Source organism: Austrofundulus limnaeus, unplaced genomic scaffold (assembly GCF_001266775.1).
Source record: "Austrofundulus limnaeus strain Quisiro unplaced genomic scaffold, Austrofundulus_limnaeus-1.0 Scaffold8, whole genome shotgun sequence".
NCBI lineage: Eukaryota > Metazoa > Chordata > Actinopteri > Cyprinodontiformes > Rivulidae > Austrofundulus > Austrofundulus limnaeus.
The window spans coordinates 4,589,252-4,603,413 of record NW_013952410.1 but is presented as its reverse complement, the minus strand read 5'-3'; the positions used below and the strand labels follow the sequence as shown (position 1 = coordinate 4,603,413).

Genomic DNA, 14,162 nt, shown 5'->3' with positions numbered 1-14,162 from the left:
AAATCTGTCTGACCAAGCAGCAGCTCTCATTTACAGTCGTCTCGTTCAGCTCGGTATATTTCTCCTCTCAGTAGGGTTGTTTACAGCACACGCGATTTCCGGTTAACTTCTTAGCTTAGCCTCCTTCACAGCGACATACATTGCAGCCAACTGATCCAATCATTTTAAACTTCAGCAGAGGCCACGCCTCCAGCAAGAATCGCTTCTCTATAGCCGAGAGTCCAGACCCTCGATCCAATCATTTTAAACTTCAGCAGAGGCCACGCCTCCTGCAAGAATCGCTTCTCTTTAGCTGCGAGTCCAGACCCTTGTACGAAACAAAGTGAAGGACAAGGGTCTGGTTTTTACCAGGCTAGGTCCAGAGTCCTCAATGACCAAGACAAGACCGAGTACAAATGAGACCATTAAAAAGTGGTCTTGAGCACTACAACAATGACTAACAACAGTAGAGAAAAATAGAAAAAAATAATCATAACACTATAAAATCTTCAGCTAAACCATGCTAAGTCTAAGGTGAAAGCTTCCATTATGTTAAAATTTGGTCTCAGAAAAATCTCTAACCGACCTTCAATAAGATTTACGTCTAAAGGTGCACAAAATGTTTTTTTTTTATTATTGGCTTTGCTTTTCAACAAAGACAATCCCTGCCTGTCATTTAAAAAAGAAAAACACTGCTGTAATTTGGGCGGTTAAACCTTTGTGTGAACACTGGTTCATTTTATTCAGATTATAAAAAAATTCTTAAGAAGTGGTGCTCTTATTAGGAGCTAATTTTCCTCAACAAACCTTACTCTGATCAAAGGTTGTGTAAGATATTTTGTGTTAACTGAATTTTAGAAACACTTATTTTATCTATTGTAATCATTAAACAGTGGGAGAGTCAGTCAACACATCTCTATTTAGTTTTAGTCTTCATTTCTATTACTTCTTTGTTTACTATGACGTTATATTCGGAGTGTGACCAGGTTTTCTATAAACGTAAGAACACGTGATTCAGGGCTATTTTCTGAGTCTCCAGCGACAGGGTTTTCAGAAAAAGGGCCAGATCTGATTTATGTGTGGTAAAATCTGCATGTCTGTAAATAAATATTCAAGCCACAGAATTGAATTCTAACCTGAAGCTGTTTTTATCGTTGAGTATACTCATGAAGTTTTAATAGTTTAACCAGGAAAATTAACTGGATTTAAATAATGTGCCCACATGTTTAAACGTATTTTTATTTTTTTGTTGTTTTCTCTGAGGTTCCTCACACGGCGTTGCCTGAAGGAGTTCGATGGGTGGGCTGTCAGGGGTCGCAGCCCCACTTCAGACGTTATCCATGCGGGGTGTGGACTCTCTTTCATGTTCTCACAGTCCAGGCCAACGCCACCGGAGGCTCAGGTACACAATCTGCACTGTCGTGAATGAAAGGGACCACTTAAAGCCCACAAGCGCAGCAGTGGTCTAGTGGGAGGAGGGGTTAGTAAGACTTTGTAGACAAAATGTTTACCACACACAGAGATGCAGAACGAAATATCTCAATCAAGTTATGATTGTTTTTCTGTTCTTTTCTGCGTTTTGTCCGAACTGAAATGGAGCCTAATTGTGACTGTGTGAAAAAGGATTAAATTAGATTAGTGGAATGTGAGTGGTTAATAAAACAGGCAGATGACCAGAAGCCTCGTTCCTGACGGGGACCTTAATCTGCCCATACACACACATAAACACACAAATACACACACATATAGGTGCACACAGAGTTTAATCCCAAGGTTTACGAACCATCACATGACCTGCAGATGGACTGGCCAAAAGGGGTGTCCATCTGGACCCCCAAAGACCACCAGCTTAATGCCCACCCACACATACACACACTTGCTGCACATTAAAAACCATTAAATAACTTCATTACATCAACATGCAGGATGCAGTTCTAAAAGTCTGAATATAAGACATTATGTTATTCGAATAAAGATCTCTGTACACACACACACACACACACACACACACACACACACACACACACACACNCACACACACACACACACACACACACACACACACACACACACACACACACACACACACACACACACACTGCTGCTCACACTCCCACCTTCCGTACGGTTTTATCTAACGGATCTGCTAATCTGAGAACAAAAGCAAACGCCTGAGGGGGAAATATGTTTGCGGACTGTTGGTGTCCTGAGACAACAGCCTGGCCATCATTCACACAGAGTGTTAACTGCACTTAATCTTCAGATTGAGTTATCCCATATTCTCATAGATTATTCATCTCAATATGGCGTAAAGTAAACCCAGCACCCTGTGACTTCAGGCTCATGTAATTATGGGAAGACAAAAAGGTGCTGAATCTCTCTGCTGCTCAGTGTCACAGGTGGAGGTGCAGGTGATGGAGATTTACGCTAATGAAACCTGGGAATGTTTTATTCTTTTTTTTTCTCAGAAAATGCCATTTTTGAAAGCTAATTTGTAAATGAATTCTGTGCCTTGAGTCTCCGCTGCTGCTTGAAAATGCTAAAGCTAAGCTGTAAAAACAAGCAGAAGAGGACGAACAGATGCAAGAACCCCAAAATATTAGCTAAAATATGACAAAACAGAAGCTAAATGTGGCATCAGAAAACAAAAATAGTAAGGTTTTAAACAGAGCAATGTTTTAAAGGAAGTAAAGTGATCTCAAAGGAATTTTATTTTAAAGGGGACATGTTATGCAAATCCACTTTTTACCTTTTAAATACATTTTGTTGTGTACTTGACCTGTTCCTTGTTTCTATTTAAAGAAACAGCCTCAAAATGAGTTGATCTAAGACACACTTCAGAAAAGGGGTGAAAGAGGGTTTTGTGGAGTAACAATAAGGAGGACTTCAGACCAAAGCATTGCAGTTCCACTTTATATAGACCCCAACTGAAGGATTTACATGTGGAAAAAGAAGGATTTAAAAGCATTGTATGTCTCATTTTAAATAAAATAAAATATTTTGGAAAATACAAAATCAAAAGTCGGAGCACAGTATTCCTAACTGAGCTGACCATTTTTACAGAATGAATAAAATTGTACAAATAACGTGGATGCTGACTCAGCATTTACAGGTAACTCTTTCATTTACGGCACCCTTATTACCATATAATTACGTGGTAATTAGGGTACAATTTTGCTATGTAATTAATTGTCTGCAGTAATGTAGCACTTACCTGGTAGTGTATTACAATTCACTATGTAACACATAAATAAGTAGTAGGTAATTTGGACAGTTTTAAAGTTATATTTTATTGCAATTAACCAGTAACCCCAAAATTTAGTTGCATTGTTTTGGTTATAAATATAGTGTTGAGTTACTATTGAATAGTAATTTGATTGTAGTTACCCAATAAAGGTAGTTTTACTAACAAGTTTTTCATTTGTACCCTAATTACCATGTAATTACATGGTAATAAGGTAGTAATTACATTTACCATTTTTTTATTCCCTGTAATTACATGGTAAAAAGGGTACCGTAAAAGAAAGCGTTACCCATTTACAAAAGAGCCAACATACATCAAGGTTTTTAGGAAGTAAAGTGACAATTCTGTATTACAAAGTTTGTTTCTCACTTTGATTCAATTTGCTGCTGCTGCTCAGTACCGACTGCCCTCACGATTATCCCCCAGATCACCTGGAGGTTCTGAACGCCATGAGAAACTACATCCGTCACTTTTTTGGCTGCAGAGATTGTGCCGAGCACTTCGAGAACATGGCGAGGGAGGACCTGGCATCGGTGGACTCTCTGCAGTCAGCGATGACGTGGTTGTGGTTCAGACACAACCGAGTCAACAACAGAATAGCAGGTAGGAGTCAGCAACCATCACCAATCAAACTGCAAGCATTTTCATGATGTTCTGTACATTTACGGTTAAATATTAGATCTTTGTTTTCTAATCCTGCATTATTTCTTGTGGTAACAACCCTTTATCTGTTTAAATCAGTGCTACCAGCTTTGGGATTTTCAAGCGTTATGTTTCCATGCTTTATTAGCAAAAATAATAATAATACTTTAGTAGGAATTTTACCCAAACAAAATGTGATAACTCTAACTTGTCAGAAATGATAAAATTGTTGCTTCTCATCTGTTTTGTCATACGTTTCTGACTAAAACAAACTAGAAAATTAGAGGTGTTTCAAGTCTAATCCTTTAGTTTTTATTTTAAAAATATTTTCTGTAATGTAAAACAAAGATGTTTTACAAACCTTTTATATCATAAAATGTATTGATTGATTTTAGGAATTAACATTGTCCTAGATGTTGAAAAAGATGTTAGAGAAAAATCAGCAAAAAATAATAAACCAATAAGCCATTAAACTGAAAAAGTGTTCATCTTTTTATTTTAAAACTTTAAATATTTTTAAGTTTTCACCTGTTCTGACAAACATAATTAAAATTTCTTACCCTTGTTTACACATAATAATTTTTTTTCTTTTTTGATAACATAACCCAGTTGACAAAACGAAAAACTCCTAAATTATTGTGAATGAATTAGAAATAAGGCTGTTATTAAAGTAAAAACAAACAGTTTTCAGCTGAGTTTACTACTTTTTTGAAAAAAACTTTTGTTTTTCTACACATCTCTTCTGTTTTCTCACATCCACTTTACATGTTTTACCTTCCTCAGTTTGGGATCTGTCCATTTTGTTTTTTACTCAGTTTTTTATGTGACTAAATAAAAATGTTCTCCTCTTATCAGACACTGTCACCTCATCTTACATTTTCCTCACTCTTCTTTCTCTTCTTGACCCTTATTATAGTTGATAAAGTTTCCTCAGTCTGTCCTGCTTTAGTTTGTGCAGGAATGCAAATCTTTGTGTTCAACTGGTGGGTTTGTTTTCAGCGGGTTTTGGTAGATCATACACAGAAATAAAAAATCTTTAAATCCAAGCTTTTATTCAGATATAACCTGTTTGGTTTCATATTCTTTAAACATGCCAAACTTTGTCACATTAGAACCCTGAGTCCCTCCTCGTCTGTGTTCATGTGATTTTATTGAGCACAGGGCTGTCGTTAACAGCTCACTTTGTTAAATTGCTGTCTTTTGTTTGCATTTTGTTGACCACCACCCCCCTGCTCTGATCTCAGGCACAGCTTGTGTCCTGAACAGCAGAAGGAGACCCCATCTCTGCATGTGTCGGCGCTCCCCAGACACTTAAACGCCATCCAGCCCCCACTCCACCCCCATCCATCCGTCTTCCCTCTTCTTCATCTTTCCTGTCTTTCCTCTCACTCTCCCGTGGGACTCGTACCCTCCGCCTGACGAGCACTGGTGCAGAATAGCTCCCCCAGGAGCCAGCTCTCCTTGGCTATACACAAACTATTCCCAAGGTATTGCGTGACGGCAGGTGGCAAACACCCTGACACGAGCCACACACGCTCATTTAACCCCTCCAAAGAGACATGTGGGGGGGAGTCATGGTTTGGTGAATCAGAGGGTTTGGCTGTATTTGTTGCAGTGAGTGGCGGCGTCTTCCCCGAGGAAAGCGCACTCCATCCATTCATCCCCTCCTCTCCCGTTTGTCTAAAGAGGAGCTCTTTAGCAGGCCCTCCCTGCCCCTCCCTTTCAGAGCCAGCCATGCATGAAACATCAGCTATTTGTAAAGCAGCCGGACAATTAATTTAGCTGGCAACAAAGAGGCCCCAGGGCCCTCGGCCTGCTCGATCTGGCTGAATTAAGACTGGTGGCAGCTCGGTCCTGTTGCTGCTTGTCAACAGCTGAGACTGAGGCACATTTCTGCAGACAAACTAGCACTGCTGCAGCACACCCAGCTGCCATCACAGATAACAGATTTATACAGCGTTTTACTCTGGCTGTTTTCCATTCAGAAAGTATCAGCTTCACTTATATACCTCAAACACACCGACTCACTGAGAGAGTTGCACGTCTCCTACATGTAAACCAGCTAAGAACACACTGCAGTAATTCCACAGCAAATGAAGTATTTCAGACATTTGTGTTCCTTAAGGCAATGCAGCTTTATTTATACTGCACATTTTTACATCCAGGCAACTCAAAGTGCTTTACACTCAAACCAATTCAAAGAGGTATGAGGGGTACATGGGAGTTTTGTGGACTTGAAGAAAACATTTGATCATGTCCCCTGGGGAGTCCTGTGGGGGTACTCTGGGAGTATGGGGCACAGAGCCCTTTGATACAGGCTGATTGTACGACCGGTGTCATAGCCTGGTATGCATTGCTGTTAGTAATTCAAATTTGTTTCCAGTGAGGGTTGGACTCCGCCAAGGTTGCCCTTTGTTCATAACTTTTATGGACAGAGTTTCTAGGCACAGCCAAGGTGTTGAGGGGATCCATTTTGGTGATCTTAGGATCACATCTCTGCTTTTTGTGGATGAAGTGGTCCTGTTGGCTTCAACAGATCATGATCTCCTGCTCTCACTGGAGCGATTCGCAGCTGGGGTGAGGATCAGTGCCTCCAAATCCGAGACCATGGTCTTGAGCTGGAAAATGGTAGAATGCCTCCTCCGGATCCAGGAGGAGGTCCTGCCCCAAGTGGAAGAGTTTAAGTATCTCGGGGTCTTGTTCATGAATGAGGGAAGAATGGAGCGGGAGATCGACAGGCGGATTGGTGCTGTGTCTGCAGTGATGTACCAATGCAGACACATGATGCAGCTGTACCAATCTGTTGTGGTGAAGCGAGAGCTGAGCCAGAAGGTGATCTACGTTCCTACCCTCATCTATGGTCATGAGCTTTGGGTAGTGACCGAAAAAAACAAGATCGCAGATACAAACGACAAAAATGGGTTTCCTCCGCAGGGTGTCTGGGCTCTCCCTTAGAGATAGGGTGAGAAGCTCGATCATCCGGGAGGGACTCAGAGTAGAGCCGCTGCTCCTCCACGTCGACAGGAGCCAGTTGAGGAGACTCGGGCATCTGGTTAGGATGCCTCCTGGATGCCTCCCTGGTGAGTTGTTCCAGGCACGTCCCACTGGGACGAGGCCCAGAGGAAGACCCAGGTCACGCTGGAGGGACTATGTTTCTCGGCTAGCCTGGGAACACCTTGGGATTCCCCCGGATGAGCTGGCCCAGGAGAGGTGAGCTGGCTGGGGAGAGGGAAGTCTGGGTCTCTCTGCTTAGGCTGCTGTCCCCCCACAATGGTTGGATGGACAGATGAAGTTAAGAGGTGTACTAATTGCTTAAAGACCAAAACAGCAGTTTTTCTTGTGAGGAAAAAACATAACCTTTGCCCACATCTCTAAAACAGTTGTTTCACAATGATTAGAAAATGCGGACTACGTATCTCTTATAACTTTGTGATCATCCTAGCCCACCATTTTTTTTCTGTGTGACATAATGTTAAAGAAGCAAATAATTATAAAAATAGTACTGTGCTGTGAGTTTTAGTGCCTATGAGTTTTGTTCAGAAGTGGGGGATGAATGGAGCATGGCAGAAAGATCAGTGCAGTGTCTTTAGTATTGTGGAATCTGTACCAGTCTGCTGTTGTGAAGAGGGAGCTGAGCTGTTTGGCAAAGCTCTCTGTTTACCAGTTGGTCCACATTCCTACCCTCACCTATAGCCATTGGGTAGTGACAGAAAAAAAGTTTTCTTCCCAGATTAACTGGACTCTCCCTTAGAGACAAGGTAAAAGTTCAGTTATCTGGGAGAGACTCAGTTTAGAGCTGCTGCTCCTCTACGTCGAAAGGAGCTAGCTGAGGTGGTTTGGGCATTTTGGACTTGGGGGAGACCCTGGGGGATACACCAAAGAGACTATCTTCTGTCTCTCAGCTGGTTTTGGAAACATCTTGGAATCCTCCCAGAAAAGATGAAAGAGGTGTCTGCAGAAAGAGAGGTCTGGGCCTCCCTGCTCAAGTTGTTGCCCCCGCAACTCGATTCTGGAACTGGATGGATGGATGGATGGATGGGTGGATGGATGGATGGATGGATGGATGGATGGATGGATGGATGGACAGGTGGGTAGGCAAGTAGATAGGTACTAAAAAAGAAAGAAAGAGAAAGAAAGCAAAAGATGGGTAGATAGATGTAAGGAAAGTTGTGACATAATAAGCATTTACAGTACATCACTATGGCATGTAAACGTGGCAAGCTAAGCATGATAAATACAGTATAATGTTTCCATAATTTTGATCTTTTGTTGTGAAACTGATGTTTTTTTTATCTAGATGGTAAGTACAAGAATGCAAAGAGAAAATCCTTTTTAAAGGCTGATTCTGTAGTTTACGAAAAACAAAAATATTTTTATTTACATCTGCAGCCTTAATTTATAGGATTTATCTTTTATATATAATGCAAAGGAAAATGTGTTTTACTTACTTCTAGTTTAAATATACTGAACTTTTGGCAACTCTGAGCTTTGTCAGAGTTCTCTTTATCCTAAAATGTTCATGTCGGTAAGACGTGTTCACTAGGGATGTACCGTCATGAAAATTTTAGCCAATATTGATATCCGATATAATTATTGCTGTTATGGCCGATAACCAATATTTACCGATATTACACAAACACACAAATTATATTGTACATATAAGCACAAACACTCTTGAATCTTTTTTTGATACCGTAAATAAATGATCAGACCTCTGACATGGCTCCCTACTTCATTTATTCCTGGCTGCGCAGCATCAATATCACTATCTTGATGAAACAGATGCTGCTCAATCAACCATCTCCCCTCCCAGAACAGAAACACAAAGATAAAAAGTGATAAATCAATATCGGACGTTAATATCGGCCCAGTTTTACATATCGGACCGATACCGATATTCTAAAAAATGACTAATATCAGCCAATACTGATATTAATGCAGATATGTCGTGCATCCCTAGTGTTCACCTCTTTAAAAAATATGCACTTGGCTTGAGAAAGAAAAATTTGGGGTGTTGTAATCTTCCTCTCAAAGGACTGTTAAGACCAAAGAGAATAAAACAAAATATTCCCTGCCCTTGTTTTAAATGGCGCAAGAAATAATGACTGTTATTTTCCAACACTGATACAGTCATTAAAAAAAAGATTTTTGGCTCCGCATGTGAGTTGCACTCCCCGCAGTTATGATGGTGCACTACATTGTGTGCCTGTAATTGATCCCCACTTAGTGCTGAGAAAGCTAGTTTGACAAAACATAGTCATGATGAAACTGTTTGTTTGGAGGCAATGGCGTCTCGGCGACAGGCCTTCGTGACAATCTCAATATGGCTGGGTGTCTTTAAAGTCACCCTGGCCCCAAACATGTTGTCCTTATTAGAATAAAGAAGGAGATGTGTGTGTTTGTGTGCGTGTGTGGATCTGCCATGCACACACTCACCAGCACCCGTCCATCCAGGACACAATAAAATTGATGTATTCTTTATGTAAAGTACTGTATGCAGAGTACATACACACATGCATATGACTGAGATTAATCTTGAGCGGTGGGGAGAAGGAGTGGAAGGAGGTGGTGGTGAGGGGGTGTAAATTGACAGTGCTGTAAAGTGACAGACCTGCTGCTGCTTTGCTTTTTCTCTTTTTTTTACACACATACACACAATGGCCTGTCGCTGACAACAAGCAATTTATTACTAGATCTGTGTGTGTGTTGTTTATATTCATGTGTGTGCACTGGAGTCTTGTTTGCATGTGTGCAAACATGGTGAGTGATGAGACAGGGGTGAGTGTTGGTGGGGAGCAGCTACATAAAAGACAACATGTTAAAGGAGAAACTTTCTAATTCATTAGAAGAACAGCTTCCGTCTTGAGCTTCTGCTGCTCGTTGTCTTCAATTTGGAGATTAGGGCTTTGCTTTCAAACGCCTGCAGAGGGACGGGACAGGTGGTTCAGATGACAGAGGTCTGCTGCCCAGAAGACGATGACAACAACAAAAAGAAAACCAGGATTCCTGTGTGGAGAAGCTGTCCGCTTTGGACACATCTATTATCTCACCGTCCCTCCCACTGGGACACCTCAGAAGCCCATCGATCATTGTTAGACCCTGTCATCTGAACACACACTCGCACATAAAGTATCAATCTATAGATTACATGCACACAAAAGCAGACAGATGATTTACATATACACACTTGGACACATATATACACATATGCATATAAGCACTTAGTTTTTACGAGCGCAGTGATAAGATCAAATGGGTTCAGCACAGATTGCATCCAGTCCTCGGAGCACTTCCATCCAGTTGACGAGAAAAACAACAAACAAAGCATCAGCCGGGTTTTTGACCTTTTTATTTATTTTTGTTGATTTCATTATTGTTTTTTAAATTGAATAAGACTTGAGGAAAGCCATAATATTTAGGAAAGAAATACAGTTTTTAAGGTTTCTGGAGCTGTTGTAACTGGAATTCCTATTTGGCAGAACATCTTTTGTAGGACCAGAAAACGTTTTTGCGACAAATATTGTACATTATATTGTTTCACTTTTCTCTTTAGTTCATCTCATTTATTCTTAGAATTATTATATGCCCTAAATCAGGGGTGTCAAACTCATTTTCACCAAGTGCCATTTGACCATTATGGTGGCCCTCAATGGGCCAGTTATAATTAACTTCAATGTTTCTTGTTTAACTTCACGAAACATCACATTCTTTGTCTCATCGGTACAACTGAGCACCGCTAACAAACAATAACTGAGCTCTATGTGGTATTTCCTATATAGAAACAGTGTTTTAACACATCCTCTTATAAATAGTGAAAATGACTACAGGTACGACTGACTAAATGTGAAATAAATAATACAGAAATACTATTAAAAATCAAAGTAAGAGAGTTTTACTCACTGTTGAGTCGTGTGCAGCCAAAGAAATCCAAGTCAAATCTGTATGAAGTGTAAAAACTGGGCACAAATGTGAATATTGTAAGAAAAATACATACGTTAATGAAAATATCAGATTTAACTACGATTCACACAAGTGTTTATTTTTGTTTTATTTTGTTTTTATCCACCCATGAACCCCTTAATTTTTTTCCCCTAAGTTACCATATGGTTGATTTTTCTGCACCATAGAACTCATCTGTGTTCTACTCCACCAGGTGCACTGAGTGAGGACCCCCTCTTCCCAAAGATCCAGTGGCCATCACCAGAAATGTGTCCATCCTGTCACACGGTCAGTGAGAGCGGGGAGCACAAGTGGAAAAAGGAGCAGGTTCTGTCCTTCCTGCTGTCGTACTTTTCCTCCAGCAGCATCCTCACAGGTATTTCGTTGTTTTTTTACAACCTTGTTTTTTGTTGTTGTTTTTTCAGACTTATTTGGATTTGCATTTTTTTACATTGGTTAAACCCTTAACTAAAGGATGAGAATTTGGGGACTATGTGATTTATAGTGTATCATATTTTGTTTGTTGTCTGTGAAGAACTTGTGACAGAGGGTGTACCCTCTCTCACAACGACAACTGGAGATAGCGATTATGATTTTCAACAAACTGAATTGCAGCCATTTTTATAACCAGACATGTTTATTTTATTTTAACATCAGCATTTTTGTCCTCGTATCAAACTGTAACTGTCTGTTGTCTTAGTAGCAGAATATAACTTCAAAAGAAATTAAAATGTCACAAATCTTTTTGTGACCAAATGTTATCAAGTATCAAACTAAATTTGTCTTAAAGATGTAAATTACTGTTATACAATAACAATGAAATCAGTTCAATCCATTTTATGAATCGATTCACATTTTAAGCAGTTATAATTGATTATGTATCGATTCTTGATTAATTTTACATTCCTATAAAGAATTCTGCATGCATTCAAGATTTTGCAGATGTCTAATTGAGAGATGTCTCCTAATTGGCTTTAACAGTGATTTTTGTGTAATAGTTGTAAATGTAATGTATTTTATTTCCCTTTCCCGTCAGACTACCTTGAAGATGAAACCCAGATTCTGGAAAAACAAAAAGAAAAACATGCTCGTCAGCAGGAAGCTGCAGCAGCTCGGAAGCACAGGGAGAGAAAAGCCAGGGAGGCCTTGAACTCCGTGACACTTCCTCCATCGCCGTCACCTGCTGAAGAGGAGGAAGAGGAAGAAGAAGAAAGTCCACAGGATGAGGCAGTGGCATATGAGGAAGAGGAAGGTGAGGAGGGAGCACAAGCAGCCAGTGAGATGGAGGGTAAATCCTCTGAACCAACGTCTTGGGTCCAAACTGAAATGGACCTGAGCCGTGACCGACGGCAGGCTCCCAGGTTTTCAAGATTCGCGGGAATGAGATTTGGAAAGCCGGAGGGCAACCGTGGGCTTCCGAGCATCATCGGGATGAGGTTCAGAGAAAAGAGGGACGACATCGTGGATCTCGACTCGTTTGTCAACCAGCACTTCAAGGACAAAGCTCTGCAGCTGGCCGCTTCCAGTCGGGTTAAACAGCGTACCCTTCAGACGAAGGTGGAGCAGGAGCCCAGGCCCGGCTTCGGTCTCAGCATGGAGCTGGACACGGCGCTCGGCATGATGGGCCTGCAGCCGGTGGACGTGGACCTCGAGGGGAAAGGAAAACGACGGCAGAAACGAGGACTGGCGGGCCAGTACTTTAGAAGGGAAACAGAGATGACCCACAAAGGGCGCTGGATGTCTGCTTTAAGTATCGGCTTCTCAAATCTGGACATCAGCCTGTGTGTTGTTCTTTACTCTCTGTCCGCCATCTGCCTTGTACTTATGTACCACTTCTTCAAAAACCGCCTGAAGCGACGGCCGGTTAAAATAGCTTTAGCTTGATCCAAAATGTATGAGAAATTCACGGGAGCCCACTTATTTACACTGATTTTATGGCCACCATACAGTAATTGAAGTCATCATAAAGGGATGTGTTGCAATCAGCCAGACGGAGGAGGGAAAGAAGGGAAAATTATGATTGCTTTTTTTTTTCTTTTGAGGAAGTTATGTGAGCTCACATTTCCTCCACCCTTCAGTGTTTTTCAGGCTGCAGTTTAAACTCTGGAGAATCTGTGCACATATAGTAGATGTATATTTGTTCCTTTCTGTTTGGGTTTCATGCACCGATTAAAAATACTCACCTGTGTGTTAAAATTTTATTTCACTACTGATGGAAAATAAACCTCACTTTGATCCAAATACCTAAGTTTGTGGTTTTTGTAACAAAGTGTCTCAATTTTAATCAAAGTTTTTAAACATCTGTGTCATTTAAAATGAAGATTAGATTCAAAACAGGTGTGCATTAATTGCATATGACCGGGTTCTTCTTTAATGAAACGTTTCGTCTCTCCAAGAGACTTCTTCAGTCTGAGGAGTTTCAGGTGAACTCAGCCTAATAAGCACTGCCTCCACATGGTGGACAAACAGGTTGTTCACATGCAAAAGAGGGCCATCAGTCAAAGAGTAGGTTGTTAAGCTGTCAAAGTTCCAACCCTCACCTGTGGTCATGAGGTGTGAATCATGACCGAAAGAACAAGATCCTGGATACAAGCGGCGACTGGGCTCAGCCTTAAAGGGATCCATGATTAGTTGGAACATTGGACTTTATTTGATAAACATWYATTTTAAYTGTAAAATAAAGACTGTAAAAATACTGTAGGMTGTTYAGTTTTTATAATTCTTAAACTAAAMGTTTAAAAATATATTACAYGRACGGRGCCATTTTATTTACAYACAAAGCATTCTGGGWAAATGATGACATGSATAGGTCCTCGGTACGAGGCTACTAGCGAGCTATATCCACCCTGAAGGTTAATCTTCGACAATATCTGATGATCAACTCTTTTAAATGAAACCAGAGAGCGTTGACAGAGAGGAGAAAGTAGAAATGTCTCAGCCTGAAAATATGGATGGAGGACCTCAGTTTAGCTGGTTTGTTGCTCTAGCGCTGAGCCAATACATATAAGGCAATATAGCGTTGGTGCTAGCTCGAAGGCTAACAGGCTAAGCTGAGGTTCTTCCATGAAGCAGCTCTGTTGTCCTCCATCCATATTTTCAGTTCCAGGCTGAGTCATTTCTACCTTCTCCTCTCTGTCAACGCTCTCTGGTTTCATTTAAAAGAGTCGATCGTCAGATATTGTCCAAGATTAACCTTCAGGGTGGATATAGCTCGCTCGCACAGAGGACCTATCCACATCATCATTTACCCAGAATGCTTTGTGTGTAAATAAAATGGTTCCGTCAGTGTTAAAATATATTTTTAAAAATTATAAAAACTAAACAGCCTACAGTATTTTTACAGTCTTTATTTTACAGT

At 40.7% G+C, this 14,162-nt stretch overlaps 1 protein-coding gene across 1 annotated transcript in view; it reads left to right on the top strand.

Moving 5' to 3' along the window:
* qsox1 (quiescin Q6 sulfhydryl oxidase 1) overlaps positions 1–13,047 on the top strand; it is a gene marked incomplete at its 5' end in the record, with an annotated part of 36,429 nt that extends 23,382 nt beyond the window's left edge. The window contains 4 exon segments of the mRNA XM_014000813.1: positions 1,243–1,381; positions 3,650–3,826; positions 11,019–11,180; positions 11,841–13,047. Of these exon segments, the coding sequence (XP_013856267.1) occupies positions 1,243–1,381; positions 3,650–3,826; positions 11,019–11,180; positions 11,841–12,688 (1,326 nt within the window).
* Positions 13,048–14,162: the final 1,115 nt, after the last annotated feature.